General features: G+C 38.8%; 3 protein-coding genes across 3 annotated transcripts; 1 reads left to right on the forward strand and 2 right to left on the reverse strand.

Annotated features, from left to right (window-relative positions):
* The first annotated feature begins 5922 nt into the window (after nt 1-5922).
* trim35-30 (tripartite motif containing 35-30) lies at nt 5923-9643 on the forward strand. Its single transcript, XM_081372205.1, has 6 exons — nt 5923-6403; nt 7761-7856; nt 7948-8178; nt 8486-8508; nt 8584-8702; nt 8789-9643. Exons 1-6 carry the CDS (start codon nt 6002-6004, stop codon nt 9328-9330), a joined length of 1413 nt encoding a protein of 470 aa, XP_081228331.1. The 5' UTR covers nt 5923-6001; the 3' UTR covers nt 9331-9643.
* Nucleotides 9644-11439: 1796 nt separating this feature from the next.
* On the reverse strand, nt 11440-13339 carry cimap1b (ciliary microtubule associated protein 1B; the record flags this gene model as incomplete). The annotated part of the gene is made up of 6 exons (XM_081372071.1): nt 11440-11532; nt 11964-12104; nt 12171-12292; nt 12383-12484; nt 12593-12796; nt 13228-13339. 6 exons carry the CDS (start codon nt 13337-13339, stop codon nt 11440-11442), a joined length of 774 nt encoding a protein of 257 aa, XP_081228197.1.
* A 580-nt stretch (nt 13340-13919) lies between these two features.
* On the reverse strand, nt 13920-19912 carry LOC308694574 (protein tyrosine phosphatase domain-containing protein 1; the record flags this gene model as incomplete). The annotated part of the gene is made up of 11 exons (XM_081372174.1): nt 13920-14828; nt 14941-15051; nt 15279-15359; nt 15458-15559; nt 15668-15784; nt 15913-16155; nt 17138-17703; nt 17786-17923; nt 18477-18595; nt 18702-18782; nt 19734-19912. The coding sequence occupies 11 exons, from the start codon at nt 19910-19912 to the stop codon at nt 14709-14711; spliced, it is 1857 nt and encodes a 618-aa protein (XP_081228300.1). The 3' UTR covers nt 13920-14708.
* Nucleotides 19913-21002: the final 1090 nt, after the last annotated feature.

Below are 21002 nucleotides of genomic sequence, written 5' to 3' on the forward strand. Positions count from 1 at the left end.
TCATGTGGTGTGATGCAGACCTAACCTCTCTCAAATCAGAGAAGGTCTTGGACAGCATGGCAGGGTGTTGTGAGATTTTCCGAAAGCTTGTCACATATCTCAAGGCACTTCATTTCCCAGGTGATATCAGAGTAATAACCTATAGGTTTTCTGAGAACACAGTGGACAGTATTGGAACAAGCACACAAATGAAAACCATAAGCTCTTAGCCCTTGACTTAAGTGGCACTGTCACAGGTAAAGTGTCAGCAAATTTAAAGTGGGTGATCACATTGTGTCTTGTTGTTACCCTGTGGCTGCCACCACTAAAGTAGTTCTCCCAGCAGCTGTTTGCTGCAAAGCAAAAAGGCTTTCATTCCTTGTACAGCCGAAAAAAACTTTGTTGCATTATTAAAACTTCGATACATCCTGTTATCACTCTAAAGCTGCTTTGAAACAATCTGTATTGTAAAAGGCGCTATATAATAAAGGTGTCATGATTCTCATAGAAGCAGAAACGGTAGTCGGATCTAAATGCAGCAGTAGACTTTAATAGACTCAGAACTAGATAAACTCAGCACGGGAAACAGGTACATGCACACAGAACCTACATACAATAACTGACCAGGAACAAGAGAGCACACAGGGTTTAAATACACAGAGGGGGATCAGGGAACGAGACACAGCTGGGGCAAATGAGAACAACGAGAAGGACCATACAAACTAACAAGACAACACACCTGAAACAAGGGAACTAATGATTAAGCAAGCTAGGGATAATTGAACAATAAGCACCGGCAAAATCAAGGAGACTGAATAAAATAAAACAAAGTCCAAACACAAACAAAACATGACAAAAACAGAACCTGGTTGTCACATAATTCCCCCCTTCCAGAAGGCGTGACCTCACGCCATTCAAGACGACAACCTGGGAGGGGAGGGCGGGCGTCCTGAAGTCCCAGACAGAGTAGCTAGAGACCATGGATTCCAGGACGACATCGGAGCGGGTGGCCACGGCGGGGCAGGTCGTGCGGGTGGCCACGGCGGGGCACCCTTGGACGGGGACCAGAACGAAGCAGACTCAAATGGAAGCCCTGTCGGCGGAAACTCAGACGGGAACCAGAGTGAAGCAGACTCAGACGGGGACCAGGGTGAAACAGACTCAGAAGGGGGCCAAGGCGTATGAAGCACAGAACTGGACGGAACCAGCAGCATAGAAAGTTCAGGCGACACAGGAAGCTCAGACGTGTAAAGCCGTGCAAGGGTCCATGTAGGCGCCGACTCCATGGCCCTCTCAGGGTACCTACTGCCCCCCCCCAAAAAATACTTGGGGAAATCCACGGAAGAAACCTCCGGGCTGTAAGCGGGCTCAAGAGAAGCCTCCCGGAGCTTAAGAAGCAGGGCCGGCAGGGCGAGGCGCAGAGGCGGGGCCGGCAGGGCGAGGCGCAGAGGCGGGGCCGGCAGGGCGAGGCGCAGAGGCGGGGCCGGCAGGGCGAGGCGCAGAGGCGGGGCCGGCAGGGCGAGGCGCAGAGGCGGGGCCGGCAGGGCGAGGCGCAGAGGCGGGACCTCTGAAGCCAATCGAGCCGAGCGAGTCCTCCTCTTCTTCCTCCTACGTCGGCGAAGGCGCGCCACCGGTGGCTCAGACAACTGGGCAGGGCTGGACTCAGACAACTGGGCAGGGCTGGACTCAGACAACTGGGCAGGGCTGGACTCAGACAACTGGGCAGGGCTGGACTCAGACAACTGGGCAGGGCTGGACTCAGACAACTGGGCAGGGCTGGACTCAGACAACTGGGCAGGGCTGGACTCAGACAACTGGGCAGGGCTGGACTCAGACAACTGGGCAGGGCTGGACTCAGACAACTGGGCAGGGCTGGACTCAGGGCAGACTCGATGAGCAGAATCCGCGGGACCCTCTTGAAGCGTTGGCTCCACGAGACTCATTTGTAATGCTAGTTCGGCAGGAGCTTCTCGCAGCGTTGGTTCGGCGAACCTCTCATGAAGCGCTGGTTCGACGGAGAACGTGTGTAAAGCTGAATCAATGGGACTCACGTGAAGCGCTGACTTGGTGGAGCATGTGAGAAGCACTGGTTCAATAAAGCCCACGTGAAGCACTTGTACCTCCTCCGCTAAGCCCACTGAAAACGACGAACCACTCATGGAAAGAGCCCACTCGATATACTGAATCAGAGTCCCGTTAGGCTCAGGCATTGACGAGTAGAGGGGCTCGGACAGTCCTCCACGGAAAAACAACATCAAACAGACCTCATCCAGAGGAGTCTGATAAGCCAGTTCCAGAAAGTCTGTCACGTAGTCCTCGATGAGTCGATTCCCCTGACGGAGACACATGATCTCTGCTACAGGATGCATAACGGGGTCCTGGGAACTACCTGCTAGATCCTTTGTAGTGGTCAGTTATTCTGTCATGATTCTCATAGAAGCAGAAACGGTAGTCGGATCTAAATGCAGCAGTAGACTTTAATAGACTCAGAACTAGATAAACTCAGCACGGGAAACAGGTACATGCACACAGAACCTACATACAATAACTGACCAGGAACAAGAGAGCACACAGGGTTTAAATACACAGAGGGGGATCAGGGAACGAGACACAGCTGGGGCAAATGAGAACAACGAGAAGGACCATACAAACTAACAAGACAACACACCTGAAACAAGGGAACTAATGATTAAGCAAGCTAGGGATAATTGAACAATAAGCACCGGCAAAATCAAGGAGACTGAATAAAATAAAACAAAGTCCAAACACAAACAAAACATGACAAAAACAGAACCTGGTTGTCACAAAAGGTGACTTGTGTGGGATTACAAATTTAAGAATCTGTTTAAGATCTGCTGATCTTATGTCCTTACATAACATAACATGAAAAACTGAGGTTGTACATTGAATTTAGCATTTAAGGTTATGATGAAGATATCAGCTCTTAAGCAAAGTTTCCAGCAAGAGATTCCTGCCAGTCTTGTTCTCTCTATTGTAAGTAAAATGAGTCAGATTACTGAGACTCTCACCCTTTGTCTTTAATGGCTCTTGGAGACCCTGTCCCAGTCTTTGAATAGTTATGCTGATTGGATTAGAATTGGTATCACTCTAGAGTCTAGGGCGGGTGCCTTGTGTCTCTTATATGATACTGACTTGGGAGGTCTTGCATGAGGCTTTACACAAAGCTAAACAGCAATGGAAATTGGGCATTTTCTCCACTGTTCCAGCCTCAGTTTTGATGAATGTGTTAATTACTATTGCAAACAGATCAGGTTGGAAATTTCAGGGTGAGCACGCAGACTGATCAGCTGTCTTGTGATTTTAGTGAGGTTGCGGGAGCTATTCTTCTACGTCCTTATAATGTAGAAACTGCTGAAATAGCAGTGTTAGAGAGGCATCAAAGACATTGTACTTGTCTATGACAACCAGATAAAATTTCCATTCAAAACTACAACATTCCGGCGGACAAATGAGGAAGTCCGCTTTCATGCCCTCCTCATGCCCCAAATAATGCAAAATGGGTCTCTGCAAACGCAAATGCCACACATCTACCGTTGGCAGAAATCCATGCATTTGGACAGAAAGTCCTTTTCTTTGGAGGCAACAGCTGTTCAAAGAGTGAAATCTCAAGACACTGATCTTCGGTCTTTAAAAGAATCTAAGTCATACTTCAGATGCCAGATCCTACCCATTATCATCCTGAACAGTGAAGACAAGAACCAGCTGTCTGACATTCCAGTGATGCCCAAACACAGTCTATTCAAGAAAAATAGTGGGGAGAACAAGTATATATAGTGGGGAGAACAAGTATTTGCCGATTTTGCAGGTTTTACTTACAAAGCATGTAGAGGTCTGTCATTTTTATCATAGGTACACTTCAACTGTGAGAGACGGAATATAAAACAAAAATCCAGAAAATCACATTGTATGATTTTTAAATAATTAATTAGCATTTTGTTGCATGACATAAGTATTTGATCACCTATACCAACCAGTAAGAATTCCGGCTCTCACAGACCTGTAAGTTTTTCTTTAAGAAGCCCTCCTGTTCTCCACTCATTACCTGTATTAACTGCACATGTTTAAACTCCTTACCTGTATAAAAGACACCTGTCCACACACTCAATCAAACAGACACCAACCTCTCCACAATGGCCAAGACCAGAGAGCTGTGTAATGGGCTACAGGACAATAGGCAAGCAGCTTGGTGAGAAGACAACAACTGTTGCGGCAATTATTAGAAAATGGAAGAAGTTCAAGATGACGGTCAATCTCCCTCGGTCTGGGGCACCATGCAAGATCTCACCTCGGGGGTGCATCAGTGATCATGAGGAAGGTGAGGGATCAGCCCAGAACTACACGGCAAGACCTGGTCAATGACCTGAAAAATCTCGGTTTGGGTTCAGAAAATTCACTGTGAACATGCACGACAACAACGCGTTTCTAAGCAACGCCTGGACCCATGAAGGGCCTTATTTGCCCCTGGTAAGCTGTCTTTGAAGATGTCTGATTTGTTTTTATTTGTAAATTTTAAAGTAGCCTACGTTATTCTAATGATTTCTCTAAACACAATACAAGTGGCAAAAAAGAAATACTGATATTACTACAACTACTATTAATAATAATAATACAAATTGAGAAAAGAATACGTTAGAAGATGAAGCAATGGCATCTTCATCTAATGTTATTATGTAGATGTGATGGTAATTTTAAACAATTTTTAATTATAAAAAATATGTTTGTATTAATTTCTGAAGGTGTAAACGTTGACCTATATTTTACACTTACTAGGAAACTAAACCAAGAAACAATTACTGGAATATCTTCTTTGTCTTTGACAAATTACCTGTCAGTAATATCAAATACAATAATCGTACTTTTTTAGTTTGAGTTAACAGCACGTAACATTCACAGAATGTTGTCTTGGTCACATTCTTGACATGGGAATGACACAGAACAGAAAAAAAATCTATAGATCTACTTGATGAACAGTCTGATAGAAAAGTCTTTTCTACTTTCCCACAGAGCAGTGAGTGCATGACTAGATTAAAATTGAAAGGAAGAACAGAATGGATATATATATAATGAAACTTTGCAACAGTACTTGGACCCAACATCTAGATATGTTTCTTCTTCAAATGTTGACATACTGTTAGAAGATGGAGTTGATCTTCTTTTGTCAAAGATGAAAATTTCAAGTGTAATGAAAAACTTCCAGGAAATTTTGTTCATGTGGTGTGATGCAGACCTAACCTCTTTCAAATCAGAGAAGGTCTTGGACAGCATGGCAGGGTGTTGTGAGATTTTCCAAAAGCTTGTCACATGTCTCAAGGCACTTCATTTCCCAGGTGATATCAGAGTAATAACCTATAGGTTTTCTGAGAACACAGTGGACAGTATTGGAACAAGCACACAAATGAAAACCATAAGCTCTTAGCCCTTGACTTAAGTGGCACTGTCACAGCTGTGGGTAAAGATGTCAGCAAATTTAAAGTGGGTGATCACATTGTGTCTTGTTGTTACCCTGTGCCCGCTGCCACCACTAAAGTAAAGTAGTTCTCCCAGCAGCTGTTCAGGTTCAGTTGCTGTACTCATTATTATGTAACCACATATATAAATATAAATATGTGTAAATAAAATCTAAAACATTTTTTTTAAATTATTTTGTGTCACTTTATCATATATGTTTAGTCTTTTTATTATGATGACACCAGCACCAAGTTAAATTGTTATTTTTTACTTGATGAATAAAGTTTCTAATGTCTAATTAATGATTAAAATTAATTATTCCACTCTAGAGTGTTGCTGTAGAAAATGTTCTGTAAAAAATAAACACTATAAAAAATAAAAGGTTCTGTCCAAATTCTGTCTTTGCTCTTATAAGCTCCGCCCTAATTTGCATGTGTCTGGGATGTAAACACAGCTGAGAAACACTCTTGTGCTACTGGCAGCTGGACCTGACACACAGAGAGAGTGAGAGAAAGAACAACTAGGACACATTTAATATACTGTAGGTAGCAAAATGGCCCGTAGACTGTCCGTTACAGAGGAGGATTTCTACTGCCCTATCTGCTGTGACATCTTCAGAGATCCAGTTCTCTTAGCCTGCTCTCACAGCATCTGTAACGGCTGTGTGAAAACCTTCTGGAATCGGCGAGGAACTCGAGAGTGTCCCATCTGCAGAACTGTATCATCCAAACCCGATCCACCCATAAACATCGTGCTGAGAAACATGTGTGATCTGATAAGAGAAGAAACAACTCAGGAGCTTCCCGAAGAGACGGCGGGGTTCTGTAGTCTTCATGGAGAACCTCTTACTTTCTTCTGCACTGAAGACCAAGAACTAGTTTGTGGAAAGTGCAGAAATGCATCACATAACAACCACCGCATCCGCTCAACAACAGACGCATCACAGGACCTCAGGGTAAGAGCTCAAAGTGGCAGATTGTCTGGAAACATGATGCTGCACGGCACGCTTTATTTAAACTGTTCATTTTAATTTAACACCATTGAATCAGGTTTCTGGTTCAAATGTGATTGCTTCGTGTTAAATTGACTTGAAACAGTTACTCTTTGACTTAACTTACTAACTTAACATGTTTCATTCAAGTAACCTAATCAAACTTTAATTTCCCATCATGCTTTGCAAAGGGGCTGAATTAGGACTGTAAATTTTGAAATAAAGTAAGATGAGAAAAAAAGTTTCTGTTATGTTAGTGGTTTTGGGGGTTACCATTGTGTTTGGGTTGAGGACCTGCTATAACAACAATTCAGTGGCAGTGGATGAAACCAGTATCACTCCTTGACTGCCATAACTGAACATCACATGTAAAGAAAAGTTATATTTAGTTTGTTGTTATTTAAATCACAGGACTAAACAAGAAGTGATAAATATGATTCATTTGAATAATTCATTTTAAATGAAAATCATTTATTTAAGTTAAACTAAAACCATTCATTCAAGTTAATTGAACACCGTTGATTCTAGTTAGTTGTACGTTGGGTTTTACTTCATGATTACATCATGTTCTTTTGAGCTATTTTGCAATAGTCATATCAAATGCTTGGTCAAAATGTCCAGCTTGTGGTCAGATTGCACTTATTGCCAGTGTCAGATTTAATGGGCTGGAAAGGGTTGAAAAATGAAAGCTGTCTCGTCAAACAGGTCTTAGCATACTAATGGCCCTATATATGACACACATTCACACACTACAAAAACAAAGGTTCTTGGGAACTTTGCTGATAAAGTCAAATATAAGCTGGATAGACCAGATCTATTTTGGATATGCAGGTTTTTAACAAACAACCTGTTTAACAATTGTAAACAATGCTGGCAAAATCATCATGTAACAGATTAACATGGAATGACAACGTACAGTAAGCATCTGAGCATCATAGGCTGAAACAATGACCTCACTGTTTTCTCCAGAGTGGCTAGTTATATAAATGAACAAAATTTATACTTTTTTTACAACAAAAATTAACTATCACTTTTGTCTCCATATCTAAGCACTGCCCACTAAAATCCATACAAACTACAATGTACACTGCCTTAGTTAGACTTGGATGACTACAGCGACGCACAGCGAGTCCTCAATAAAGAGTAACTTCTGCTTGAAAGATATCCCAACGTCTCCTGGTCTCTGCTTCGATGAAGAAAAAGTTTACAACACTTGACTTGATTTGAAATGAGCACAACAATGGAACTATATATATATATATATGTATTTCAGAAATTGATATAAAGCTGAAATAAAATTTCAATTTCATTTAATTTCTAGTGTGAGCTCCAGCAGAAACTAAAGGCCTTTCTGGAGAAACTTAGAGTCTATGAACAATTTAAACAGTCCTGGAATGAAACAGCGGAGTACATTAAGGTGAGTATCGGGAGGAAATTCCAACATTTACACAGTACTGTATGGGTGTATATTGTATCAGCCTGATTGTGCTAATATTTTGTGCCTATAGAGACAGAGCCAGCACACAGAGACTCAAATTAAGGAGGCGTTTGAAAAGCTTCACCAGTTTCTAGAAAATGAAGAAGCTGCCAGCCTGACGGCACTGAGGAGAGAAGAAGAGCAGAAGAGTGAGATCATTAAAAAGAAGATTGAGGAGATTACATCAGGGATGTTATCTCTCTCACATATTATTGAGTCCATCGAGGAACAACTGAGAAGGAATGACTTCACATTTCTAGTGGTAAGGAGCACTTGGTTTGACTTGTTCCATGATGCTTTTATATCAAAACTACAAGTTTTTTTCCCCACATTATATTACATTAAGTTGAAATTACAGAAAGTAATTCGAAAGAAATTATTACTATTCTGCAAGGATGCGTTAAATTGATAAAAAGTAAAGATATATATTACAAAATATTTCTATTTCCAATAAATTCTGTTCCTTTGAACTTTCTGTTCATCAAAGAATCCTGAAGAAAAATGTATCACGGTTTTCTGATCACATAACAACTTAATCCTTCTGTTTTTATCTTCTTATCCATTCCTAGAACTACAATACTACAATTGAAAGGTAAGAAAAGATGTCTTTGCTTAACCTTTATGGTTCTCAGCCCACATCAGTACTGACTCCTAAATGTTGTTTCAGAACAAAGTGTACTCTGCGGGATCAAACCAGACCTTCAGGAATGCTCATCAATGTTGCAAAACATATTGGTAACATAACCTATGAAGTGTCAAAAAAACTACAGGCCAACATTTGTTACAGTAAGTATTGAGCAGTAAAAGTCTTCTCATCTGTTTTATTATTGTGTCTTAAAAGTGGGTTAACATCTTTATCTCTATCCCTCCAGCCCCAATAACCCTTGACCCCAACACCGCCCATCCTTATCTGACCCTGTCGGATGATCTGACTACTATAACTTACACTGATGAGCACTTCCAACAGCTTCCAGAAAACCCGGAGAGATTTGACGGCTACACAAGCATTCTTGGTTCTGAGGGCTTTGACTCAGGGTCTCACTGTTGGGACATCGAGGTTGGCGACAACACTGCCTGGGCCGTGGGGGTGATCACAGAGTCCGCATACAAACTCAGACAGAACCCCTCCAAGACGGGCTTGTGGTATGTGGGCTTCTGCAATGGTAAATACGGGAAGGGCTATTCTCCAAAAATCCTGACCCTTCTACGGGTGAGTCAGAGGATTCAGAGGATCAGGGTGCAGCTCGACTGGGACAAGGGCAAAGTCATTTTCACAGACTCAGGCCATAATATTGGTTTGCATGTGTTTAAACATGCGTTCACTGAGAAAGTATTCCCTTACTTTTATAATCACTGTATGCAACATCCGTTGAGGATCATACCAGTAAAGACAACTGTGGAAGCACACATTTAGAGCCAACACAACTTGAAACTGGTGAAGTTAAGTTGATTGGTTTACTGTGATATCAGTTGAATTAATCCAAAGGAGACAGTAGCATGAGAAGTATAGTACTGCAATAAAACATTTATGACATGACTGGAATATTCAAGCCATCTACAAAAACATTATTTTAACCAGAATCATTGTTGTTTTTTTGGAGCAATGCAATGCTTACAAGTAGATTTACCTGCAAAGGTATTAAAGAGGAGGACCTAATATGCCCTTTTACCATGGCTTGATTTTGTTTTTAGGGTCTACTAGAATAGATTTGCATGCTTAAATGTACAAAAAAAAAAAAAAAAAAACACATATTTGACATTATTGATGCTTCACCTCTCTTCCCAGTCTGTCAGTAACACTCTGTTTAGCCCCATCTTCCAAAAAGTGCAATGTGCTCTGATTAGTCGGCTGGATAAGTGTGTTGTGATTGGTCAGCCACTTCGAGTGTTTGGGAAATGTCACGTCCCTCACCATAACTGTCAATTTCACGCCACATACCATCGTTGCGTAACAACATAATATGTTAATATGCTGTTCCGAATGTGGATGTATGGATGGATTCGGAACTATACTAGCATATCTGGTACTTTTATTATTTCTGCCATATAAAGATATGGTAAAAATAGTATGAGTAGTATTATAGTATGCGGTTATGAATTCAGCAAGCATCTCTTGGACATGGCAACAACACATTACTAATGCTACTCAACCACCCCTCGCCCCCTTTTTTTCTGTCTTGGGTGGGAATTATGGAATATTGAATTATAGAATTTTGTGACATTTATGTTCCCAGAATAATTCTCAAGACTATACAAAATATACAATCGAGGTGTTTTCTAATATAGAGAATAACTCCTTTTGGAGTGACTTTGTAACTTCACAGATTTGTTTTTTCATGCTCAAACAGCAACATTAGCCTACACACTAACGAAAGTTGAAAATGTTAAAAAAAAGAAAGAGAAAAGAAAAAGAAAAAAGAGGCAAAACTAACGTATGCCAAAAAAAAAAAAGGAAAATAAAACTAAAGTATGCCACTCTCAAATGTGTCAAAGTAGCCGGACTTGTGTATTTACGGATATGACGAGCACGCACAGACAAGTGACGTAAGTACGCGATTTCACGTGAAAAGCTTATTGGAAATATAAACACTTATAACGGGCTTACCATAGTGAATCAGGTGAGTCAAAACGCGTTTTGGGAGAAGAATTGGTGGTGTATTGACTCATTATTCAAATTAAGTTTACTTTGAACAACAACAACAAAAACATACATATTTATATCGTGCAACTTAAAGGTTTTCCGAGAATCCATTTTATTTTGTAAATAAAGCTCACTAACTGAATTATTTTATCTCATGGAGCAGAAAAAAAAATGTTTAATGAAAGATTTTAAAAAAGGAAGAGTAACAATGAAGAACTGCACTATTTATGTAAATATTGTACCTGTACCAAGTCAATAATAAAGTGACAATAACAACGAGGTATCTTGATTGAAAGACTTTCTTTCTTGATTTACACTGTAAATCATCAGTGCTGCCACCATTTTAGCCCTGTGCCAAAACCTATTGAGCTGCATTGCTGTCTGCTACCTACACAGACAGCATCCAAACTGAAAAGGCAACCATATGAACAGGATCAGCAAATCAGCATATTAAAATGATTTCAGAAGTATCATGTGACACTGAAGTAATGATGCTGAAAATTCAGCTTGGCATCATAGTAATAAATGACATTTTAAAATCAAAGCAGAAAACAGTTATTTTAAATTGTTATAGTGTTATTGTTTTACTGTATTTTTGATCAATCAAATTCATCCTTGGTGAGTATAAGAAACCTTAAAAAATGTTGCCGACCCAAACTTTTGAAAGGTAGTGTCTATACAGAATATACCTTTGCGTATGGAAGTGTCTGTGGTGTAAAAATTCTAGTCTGAGTAGACTTAGTTTTGGAACAGCGCAGCACAATTATTGCATCTTGGAGCCTTTTTTTTTTACTGAAACATCATTTCAAGTTGTATATTAGTGATATTAAGACCTGCTATGACACACTGTAGCTTGTTGGACTGAATTTATAAAGGATCTGTTTAATCAGCTTCATCCACAATTATGGGAGCAATGTACTCAGAATGACGAATTCCAAAGGAGAAGCTGGGAGCTTTGGTTCCTGTGAAAGTAACCTGTTGAGAAAGACAAAGAAAATAGTTTTAGTATACTAATTATTGTTATTTTAAGTAACAGTAGTTTTAGTAGAGAGCAAATCTAAACTAAAAACTGAATATATATACACTACCATTCACAATTTAGGGTCTGTCAGATTTTTTAAATGTTTTTGAAAGAATGTTTTTGAAAGTAAGCTCACCAAGGCTGCATTTATTTGATCAAAAATACACTGAAAACTATTTCTATTTTAATTTATTTTATATATTAACATTTTATATAATCATAAAATGTAACTTGTGATGAAATAAATGGATTTTTTAGCATAATTGCTCGAGTCTTCAGTGCTACGTGATCCTTCAGAAGTCATTCTAATAGGCTGATTTTTCATTTTTAATAAAAAAATCTCACTGACCCCAAACTTTGAAACGGTAATGTATTAAGTACAGACCCTTTCTGGATGGTAGGCTCCAGGTCCTGGTTTCTTGGTAGTGTCCCCAGGCATGAGGTTGCGACCGGTCATGCTGTATTGAGGGGCCTTGTGTCTGTACACACATGAATCTACCACGTTGTAGGTCCCTGGGCCTGGAGTCTGAGAAAAGGATTGTTATCATCTTTGCAAAGAACATAAGAGGTACATACTGTAATGTGTCGGCACCTTCCGAAAATCTGTATGGAAGCTGCCAATAGAACTACGACCACCGAAGGAGACATTTGGACAGGCTGTTTTATTCACGACTCTTGGCCCTAATACTGGGGGGAGCAAGTACGCAGCTGGACCTGGAGACAAGATAATGCACAAATGTCTGCAAACGCATGGGAAACATAACTGTTCTAGTAGTATTGCTGTATATATCTGTTTGAATCTACCTGGTGTTTGGTCTTTGCGGAACAATTTAGTTCTCGCAGAGAGGGAGAACGCAGGGGCCAAGTAATTGGTGGTCTTCATTGCCTTTTCAGGTGAGTAACTGCCTGAAAAAAAGAAATCAAAAGACAGTTGAACTTTACTGTGTATGTTCTTCATTGTTCAACATTTGCACACAGCTACAAAGCCTGTGTGTTTTTTGTTGTGTGAAATACCTGGGCCAGGGGTCTGGAAGGGCTGAATGTCCTTTCGCCGGCCGTAGACAGAGTACGCAGGGGTTCCGTCCCGACCCACCCTGGTGATGTTGGAGGGAACGAGGTATCCGGGCCCTGGGGAGAAGTTGGCCTGCAAGTCACGAAGGCGCATGCCAAAGCTAAACGCTGGGCCTTTAGGCATCCGCGGGTCATGCTCGTTCATTCCTATAAAGGGCAAAGAAAACCCCCAAAATTGAGATTTACTGTAGGGCAATAGCTAGGTATTTTGGACCCCTGACCCTTTTATAAAAATAACATTTAAAAATTAGTTGTGTGTTCCTAGAATCGTTCCAACCTTTCACCCCTTTAGCTCCTGAATTACTGTGTTTATTGTGAATTGTGTGTGTGGCCTAATATCACGTAAAATGTCCTCACTAGTTAAATGGGCTTATAAATCAACCTAATCATGTTTATGTTTAAATCTAGTGATTTGCACAGGTTTCTATGATGGTTACTTTTACAAATAGAGATTGTGTTATAGAAAACATAATTAACCTGATATAAAAACAATGGAAGTCTATGAGATGTCCGCTCTAATAGTGAAACAAACGTGTGTGTGTGTGTGTGTGTGTTTGTGTTTAGCCTAAGTAAGTTACCAGTTGCCCCTGGGAGAGAATATGCTGGCCCTGGACTGTTATACATTGCAGCGATGGGGCCCCTTGGCCGGTGGGGCCTCCAAGGACCTATCCATTCATCCACAGCTGACATTATGTCTGTTTAAAATATATATAATTAAAAAATTACAAAATTAATTTGCATTTCTAATGTAATTTGATTAAATAGCCAAAACATGTCATAGAGTTCTGTAACAGGTAACGTTAACCGTAGCGTGATATCAACAAACAAAAAAATAAAATAAATACAACAAACGAAGGAAACACAATAACTGTAAGTGCAAGGTATTGATTTTGTAAAGAAATAACGTTATTCGTTCAAAGCCACGTTACTACAATATCATCGCTTATGGCGACCTTTATCAAACGATAAAAAGTTCCACTTACATAACTTAGAACGACCGAATTGCGATGCTGAATTACAATATCTGCACAAAATAACTATATTATTTGCATCTAAAAGTAAAATAAAGAGCCAAAAAGCTCAGCTCAAACTCGCAACTGTTCTTGATGCCTTAACGTTATAATTGTTTTCTTTTGCATCTCTATGACACCGTTGCCTTGGTGATTCTTTGATGTCACTTTGATTGACATTCCAATGGAGAGAAGTTCACGATTAACATGCCAATCCACTAACCCGTGCAGTATAATTAATAATTAAACAAACCAAATTCAGCAAATGCTCTCCTTAGAGATATTTCAAAGTTTAATACACACACACACACTGTCTTATCTATAGACCAGATGATTACAGACTACTTATACAACACTTATAAAACACATACATTTCAAAGTTACAACCAGCCTAAAACGTTTGCCTGCAGTGACCATATAATTATTAGGACACTTAAGCCACACTTAAAATGCGTGTGAATTCCATTACAAAAGATAACAAAATATTAAACCCAACTAACGTGCATGCAAATATAAACGAATGAGTGAATTAATTAATGAATGAAGAAAGAAAACACGGGCACACTTTAGGCCCGTTCACACAAGGACGATAACGATAAAGATATAGTTCTAAAAATCGTTCTCAGTATTAAAGTATACCAGAGTTCAACTTCAAAACACAGCTATAACGATAACAGCAGAGAAACGATATAGTTGCAATCACTTTCAGAACGATTTTTCTTCTCATTGGCAGCCAATCAGAATCCATCCTGCTGTAACAAGCTCGAGCATTTAAAGTGACAAACAAGCACACGCTTAGAATAAACAAAACGATTTCATCCGATAATGTGGATGCTAATATTATCTTTATAGTTATCGTTCTTGGTGTGAACGGACCCTAAGGCTAAACAGTTCACAAAAATATATATATTTCAATATATATTCTTTAAAAAAATTCTAATTCTGCAGATGCAACTAGGCTTGATACTGTACACATTGAAATACATATCAAATAACTTGATCAGTCATACAGTTAATGAAACAATATTTCTTTATGGATATATCTTTTTTTAGTTTAACACTGATGGTGTTGCAGTATTTGGATGGTGGTTGTGTAGGCACAGCTCTCTCATTGAAGTTCTGAGGACGCGCAACAAGATGCTGTTCCTCTCTATTTCCTCAGGAGGGCGCTGTTATGACACAAAAAACATGCAAAAGTTAGTATAATCCGTCTCCAATTAATGCTGTAATTTGCTTGCTATCTTTATTTGTGAAAATTAGCACATGTACACACAAACTTACTCTTGTTAAAGCTCGAATGAGTCTCTGTAGTATAGCATGTTCAAATTGAGGACATTGAACCACCACATGACCCACACAGTCCAGCAAACAGCAGATGGTGTGCCACTGAGACTAAAACAGCACAGAATTGTAAACACACAAAGCTAAATAAGATGAGATACATGTCTTATATGTATGATGCATACTTGTAACTACACAACTGATTACTTTCTATGCTTACAAAATGTATATTTACTACATGTATTTAGTCCCACACAATACAGTTCAACATCAAACTGTGTGTTTGTTGTAGTGTGTTCTTTCAATCGAGGGAGGCCAGACTTAGTTCAGATGTTCACCTTGTGAAGTGTGATAAGGGAGTTTTGTGCAGGCCAGGTTGAGGTCAGCCTCTCTATGTCATCTTTATTGAGAACAGGCTCCTGTTAAAAGAAAGCACACCAGCTAAACTATTGCATTTGAAACAATGAGAAAAACCTTTCTAAAAGTGTGCCAGAACTACCATACTGTGACCTCTGACCTTTAGTCTGTCCAGCCAAGTCCATAACAGTGTGCTCAGAACGTCTGGATCAGTTTCCATGACTAATGTAACCCAGCCACATTCACTCAAATTGAGCTCATCCTGTAGAGAATTAAAACAGGTTCAAGTCTCTTAAATTACCACAATATTTACTCACTGTAATTTCTTTTATTATTAACTGTAGTCAAAATCAAGCCATACATACTATACCTGCAAGCCCGCTGCTCTTTTCAATACAGTGTCCACTGGAGGACGCTGTTGTGCCATTGCCTTAGCGACAGCTCTCGATAATGACGACTGATCTAATGTATAATCCTCTCGTCGTAACTTTAAAAAAACATCCACAACATTTGCACAAAGGTAATACAAAATAAAAGTTCTTAAAACCATTCAGGCAGTGATGTTATATGCAGGAAGAAAAAAACTGCAGACATTTTAATTAGTTTCACACTGACCTCGAGGTTTGAGCTGAACTTTAGGAAAACTTGAGGTTTCTTGGTTGTACATTTTGTCTTCTTGTTAACAGCCTCATTATATGAGTGAGGAGCTGATGTTCCATTGCTTTGGTCTGTCATCAGGATATGAGGAATCTTTTGGGATTCTGTTAGGATTCTCTGATCTTTTGATGGACCGATTTCTCCATTGCTCATTTTATGGAGTCCACCAGATTGAGGAGAGTAATGTGAGAACATGAAATCCTTGCAGAGACAAGATTTCAAATGTCATGTATCGTATTTTAATATATTTTAAAATGTAATTTATTCCTGTGATGCAAAGCTGAATTTTCAGCATCTTTACTCCAGTCTTCAGTCACATGATCCTTCTAAAATGGCAGCTAATAAACATTATCATCAATTTTGAAAACAGTTGTGCTGCTTAATATTTTTGTGAAACTGATACACTTACAAATAAATGCTGTTTTTTATTTTAATTTCTATTAATCAAAGAATCCCAAAAAAATAAAAAAATAAAAATTATATATATATATATATATATATAGAGAGAGAGAGAGAGAGAGAGAGAGAGAGAGCACCAATAATTGATAATTCAGCATAAAATCGGCATATTAGAATGATTTAACAATGATCATGTGGCACTGAAGACTGGAATAATCACAATAAATTATATTTTAAACAATATTATACCATGGTCTGGGTGAATACTCGATTCTGATTGGCTGCAGGGTGTCCGTTAAAAAGTGATAATGTACACCTAAATAAACCGTCAGGCATAATCAAGGAAACCAAGGTATTGTTTGTAACTTGTAACTTTAGATTTCGATTGTAAAACTAATTAAAATATAAACTAATGTTTTAAAAATGTGTTATTTGGCAAGTGACCATGGTATAAGCGGGTTAATGCCCTTCGAGGTGTCCATTGTCAGGTATTAATGGACTTCGACGGAGGCAACCGTCCGACGCGCACGCCTCGCCGTCGTCCATTAATACCTGATAATGGACACCTCGTCGGGCATTAACCCTTACTTAAAACTGTTATTTGAAATAGAAAAAAAGTAAATAATAATTCAAAGACAAATTTCCAACATTGGTGATAATGTGGGTGCATTCAATCCTGAATTGATTCATCAGATTAATTCCACTTTATGAAAAATGTATTTTTATTATTTTCTGAAATTCCAAAATACAGCAAATCTTGCTAAAAAAGAAGATTAGCTCTCACCTCAATGATGGTAATCTTGCTGAGATCTGATTCGCTGTAGCTTCGCTTGTTTAGTAGGACGTCTCTCTTCCTCTCCAAGAACCCGAATGGCTCGTCCCAGGACTCGCAGGAGAACATTCTGCTCGAGCCTCGCCTTTCCTTCAAAGCAGGAAGGTTCCTCTTCAAAAGTGTCTCCTTCACTGCCTTCTTTAGAGCCAAAATGTTCACCCTCTTCTCCAGTTCTCTCTGGACCTCTGAAGGACTGGAAGCTCCCTGGGTTATAGTGATCAGCATGCTGCAGAGGACGTGCAGGATCTTGGGTGTGTGTTTGAGTGTTCGGGCCTCTTCCCCGTGCAGCAGAAGGGCCTGACGCAGGAGGTACTGCCGAAGACTGAAGGAGGAACCGTGGCGCACGTTCAGACACGGGAATTGGGCCAGCTGAGAGCTCACCAGCCGGGCGAAATCAAACACCAGATTGATCTGTGATCGAGTCTGGATTGAACGAGGCCTTTTGATCCGGACGTAGTGGACAGCTTCACTAGCGCTGATTCGACAGGTGTAGACTAGATAACATGCGATAAGAACACCTGTAAAGCAGGATGGATATTAAAGAGAATAGAATGTCACTAAATTTACATTGAAAGTAATGATATAGAAATTGCAACTCACCTGTCCTGCCTAATCCAGCATGGCAGTGAACAGCCACCTTCCCTTCCTGCACAGAGAAAGCCAAAACCTTCACGGCATCCACCATCCCCTCCAGAGAAGACACTCCAAAATCAGACATCCCAAAATTATAGAAAAAAACTGTCAGACAAAAAAAGGAATTCATCAGCTAATTTATTGGGTAAATCTCAAAAGGAACATGTAGGTCATATTTCATTGAATGGCATGAACCATTCATATATTATTAGGACCAGTACATATTGTATATGTTTGCATTGTGACATCATTTTCATGATAACATATTCTATATATTAAGACTTTTATTCAGCAAAGATGCATTAAATTGCATGAAAGTGTCAGTAAAGACATTTATAATGTAATATATATATATATATATATATATATATAAACTTTCTATTAATCAAAGAATCTTTGATTAGTTTTCCACAAAAACATTAATCAGCACAACTGTTTTCAACATAAAAAGTTAATAATAAAAAGTTTCTTGAGCATAGCAAAATTTTATTTTTTTTATATAATTTAATCATTTTTATAATTTAAAGAAGGGGAGAGGTATATATATATTTATATATTATGGTAATAAGAATTATAAGTGGCACAATGCAATCCTATTTTAAAATATTTCTTTCTTTCTTTTTTGTTCTTGACAGGTTTTTGCATGTGTTTTGCTCACTTTGGCTGTCCATAAAGACCTGAGGTGAATATGTGAACCCACTGTCAGGCTCCAGAGGAGGGCCGCAGTGAGCATGTTCCCCTGGGAGCTGCATATTAATGATGGATTTAATGTTCAACCTGTAAGCACACACATACACTGCCAATTATTAACCAGAAACATCCCCCTGCGGAGTGTAAGTAAATATTAAACATCCTGATTAGGACTGTATTAAATAACACTCACTGTTTGAACTGTTCTATGATGCTGTATCTCTTGATGAGATATGTAGAAGGTCGTGCCATTGCAATAATGTCATCCGTCACCCTAAATACAAAGTGATAAATAAACACATGCAGTGAATATGTGCATGGCTATGTAAGGATATTCTATAAAGTAAAGAAAGCAGGAATTTTTTAATTAGGACGCAGTGTGACCATCTTGATCTTTTAGATCTTCTAAAGTGACATTATATATTTATGCATACATGCATACAAATTCTTTCACATATACAGTTGCAATCAAAATTTGTTAAACCCTCTTGACCTGCAAGACATTTTTTCAGCCGAGAACAAAATTTTATGAAAACAATTCAACAAAATCGCCTTTCAGTAAACTATTATAGAAAGTTGTAGAAAATATAATAGAACGTATTACGTTCTTCTAACTGTTGCTGGTCTTCGTCAACAACACGCGCTTTTGCACCTCCTGCTGGTGAGGACGACTAACAACAGATGGAGAGTATGCTCTGCAATCTACTGCTTTTCCTGCAGTTCCTGGAATTTGAACCACTGAATTTGTGGAAGCGAATTTGCAAAGCGAAATAAAATGGACCGAAAATTGCCTGTTGAATATTATAGGTTGTAGTTTTAAGCAGTTTGACTTTTTTGGAAGTGAAATATGAAAGGTGAATATGGATTATTGAATTTTTAATAATGAAAATGTGTTTGAAATGTTTTTAATTGAAATATTCACAGCTTAAATATTTAACCATGTTGAATTTCAGCCCATAAAAATGCAAGCCCTAAAAATACAATGCATTAAAATGCAAGCATGGTTAATGCAATGCCTATTTTTTTCAAGTAGTGCAATTTAACAGGCTTTTTTGTTTCAAAAACATTTGACATTAATTTACTTCCATAGCTTACGTTTGTAAATTGTTACATTCTCCAGGGGGTTGAATAATTTTGATTGCAACTGCGCATTCATGCTCTCAGATATAACCATTCCTGTATGTTTGGTGTGTCACTTCTAACACTAAATCAGTGTTGGCCTCACCAGCTGCTAAAGACTCCTTCAACGGCCTGCTGGCTCGTGCTCCAGCACGCCGGACCCTCATAGCGGCAGTCTCTCCCCCCACAGGCCAGAAGACAGATGATCTTAGGAGGAACAGCCTTCACCAGACTCTCCCTGGCCTGAGAATATGATGGTCTGGGCACTGGAACTTGTGAAATCATGGAGGACAGGAGAGGAAAGGAGGGAAACTAACAGCAAATGACTGCTTCTATATGCACTAATGGCTTAAAATGTAGCAGGCCATTATGTGGATATGCTGTGCTTTGGAAATTCAGCTGAGGAATACTATAGACGGGAATACAGACAGAAAACATGCACACTTGCAGTCAATGACAGAACTGTCAGTTTCCTCCTACTACATACTAACAAGACAAGAAATTAATTAAAATATGAGAAGAGCAGTCAAGCTAATACACTATAATCACTGCACCGCCGCCATGTTAGCTGACCCACATTTTAAGCCCGATGAATTATGAGCTTTTCTTTACTGATCATTTTGACAGTCAAAAAAAAAAAAAAACTGACTTACCTATGTGGCTCCATCCAAAGAAAGAGTTATATGTGAGAGGCATACATGGAGATGGCAAGACAAACATGTAGAGAGAATGTTACATGGCTATACTGCATACAGGTACATGTTCATGCCTCAAAGCTGACCCAGCGATTGGCTTCTAATCCTTATTAAGTGTCATAAACACATTAGTGGATAGACATTCACGATTCGTATTAACTCTAATTATATAAGGGTCCACCAGTCTGTATCTACAACATACCTACCAAACCACAAGTAATACTTTTCTCATGTGCATTTTGCTTAATCAAAGGAACTTTTGAAAACAATTGCCAAGTTTTCTTTGGTCTGAATTAAGTTACCCTTACAAAAAAAGAAGTTTATTCAAGTGTGAATTTGAGTATATTTTAGTATATACGAGGTCTATTAATAGACTTCGTATATACTAAAAATAAGAAAGTATACTTTTTTATATATATATATAGTTCTCACAAATATACTTGTACTTAAAGTATACTTAATAAAATTAACTTGAATTATACTTCTTTTTTGTAAGGATACCCTTAAAACTATACTTAGGCCTAAGTAAAGTTCAAGTACATTTTTTTAAGTATACTTTATGTAGTAAGTATACTAATAATATAAATTTACTAGTAGTAAACTTGTAGGTATACTATTTCAATACTGCTTAGTATATAAAAGTATACATTTAAGTGTACTATAAGTGTAAGTGCACTAGT

Source organism: Scardinius erythrophthalmus, assembly GCF_964197995.2.
Source record: "Scardinius erythrophthalmus genome assembly, chromosome: 8".
NCBI classification, from domain to species: domain Eukaryota; kingdom Metazoa; phylum Chordata; class Actinopteri; order Cypriniformes; family Leuciscidae; genus Scardinius; species Scardinius erythrophthalmus.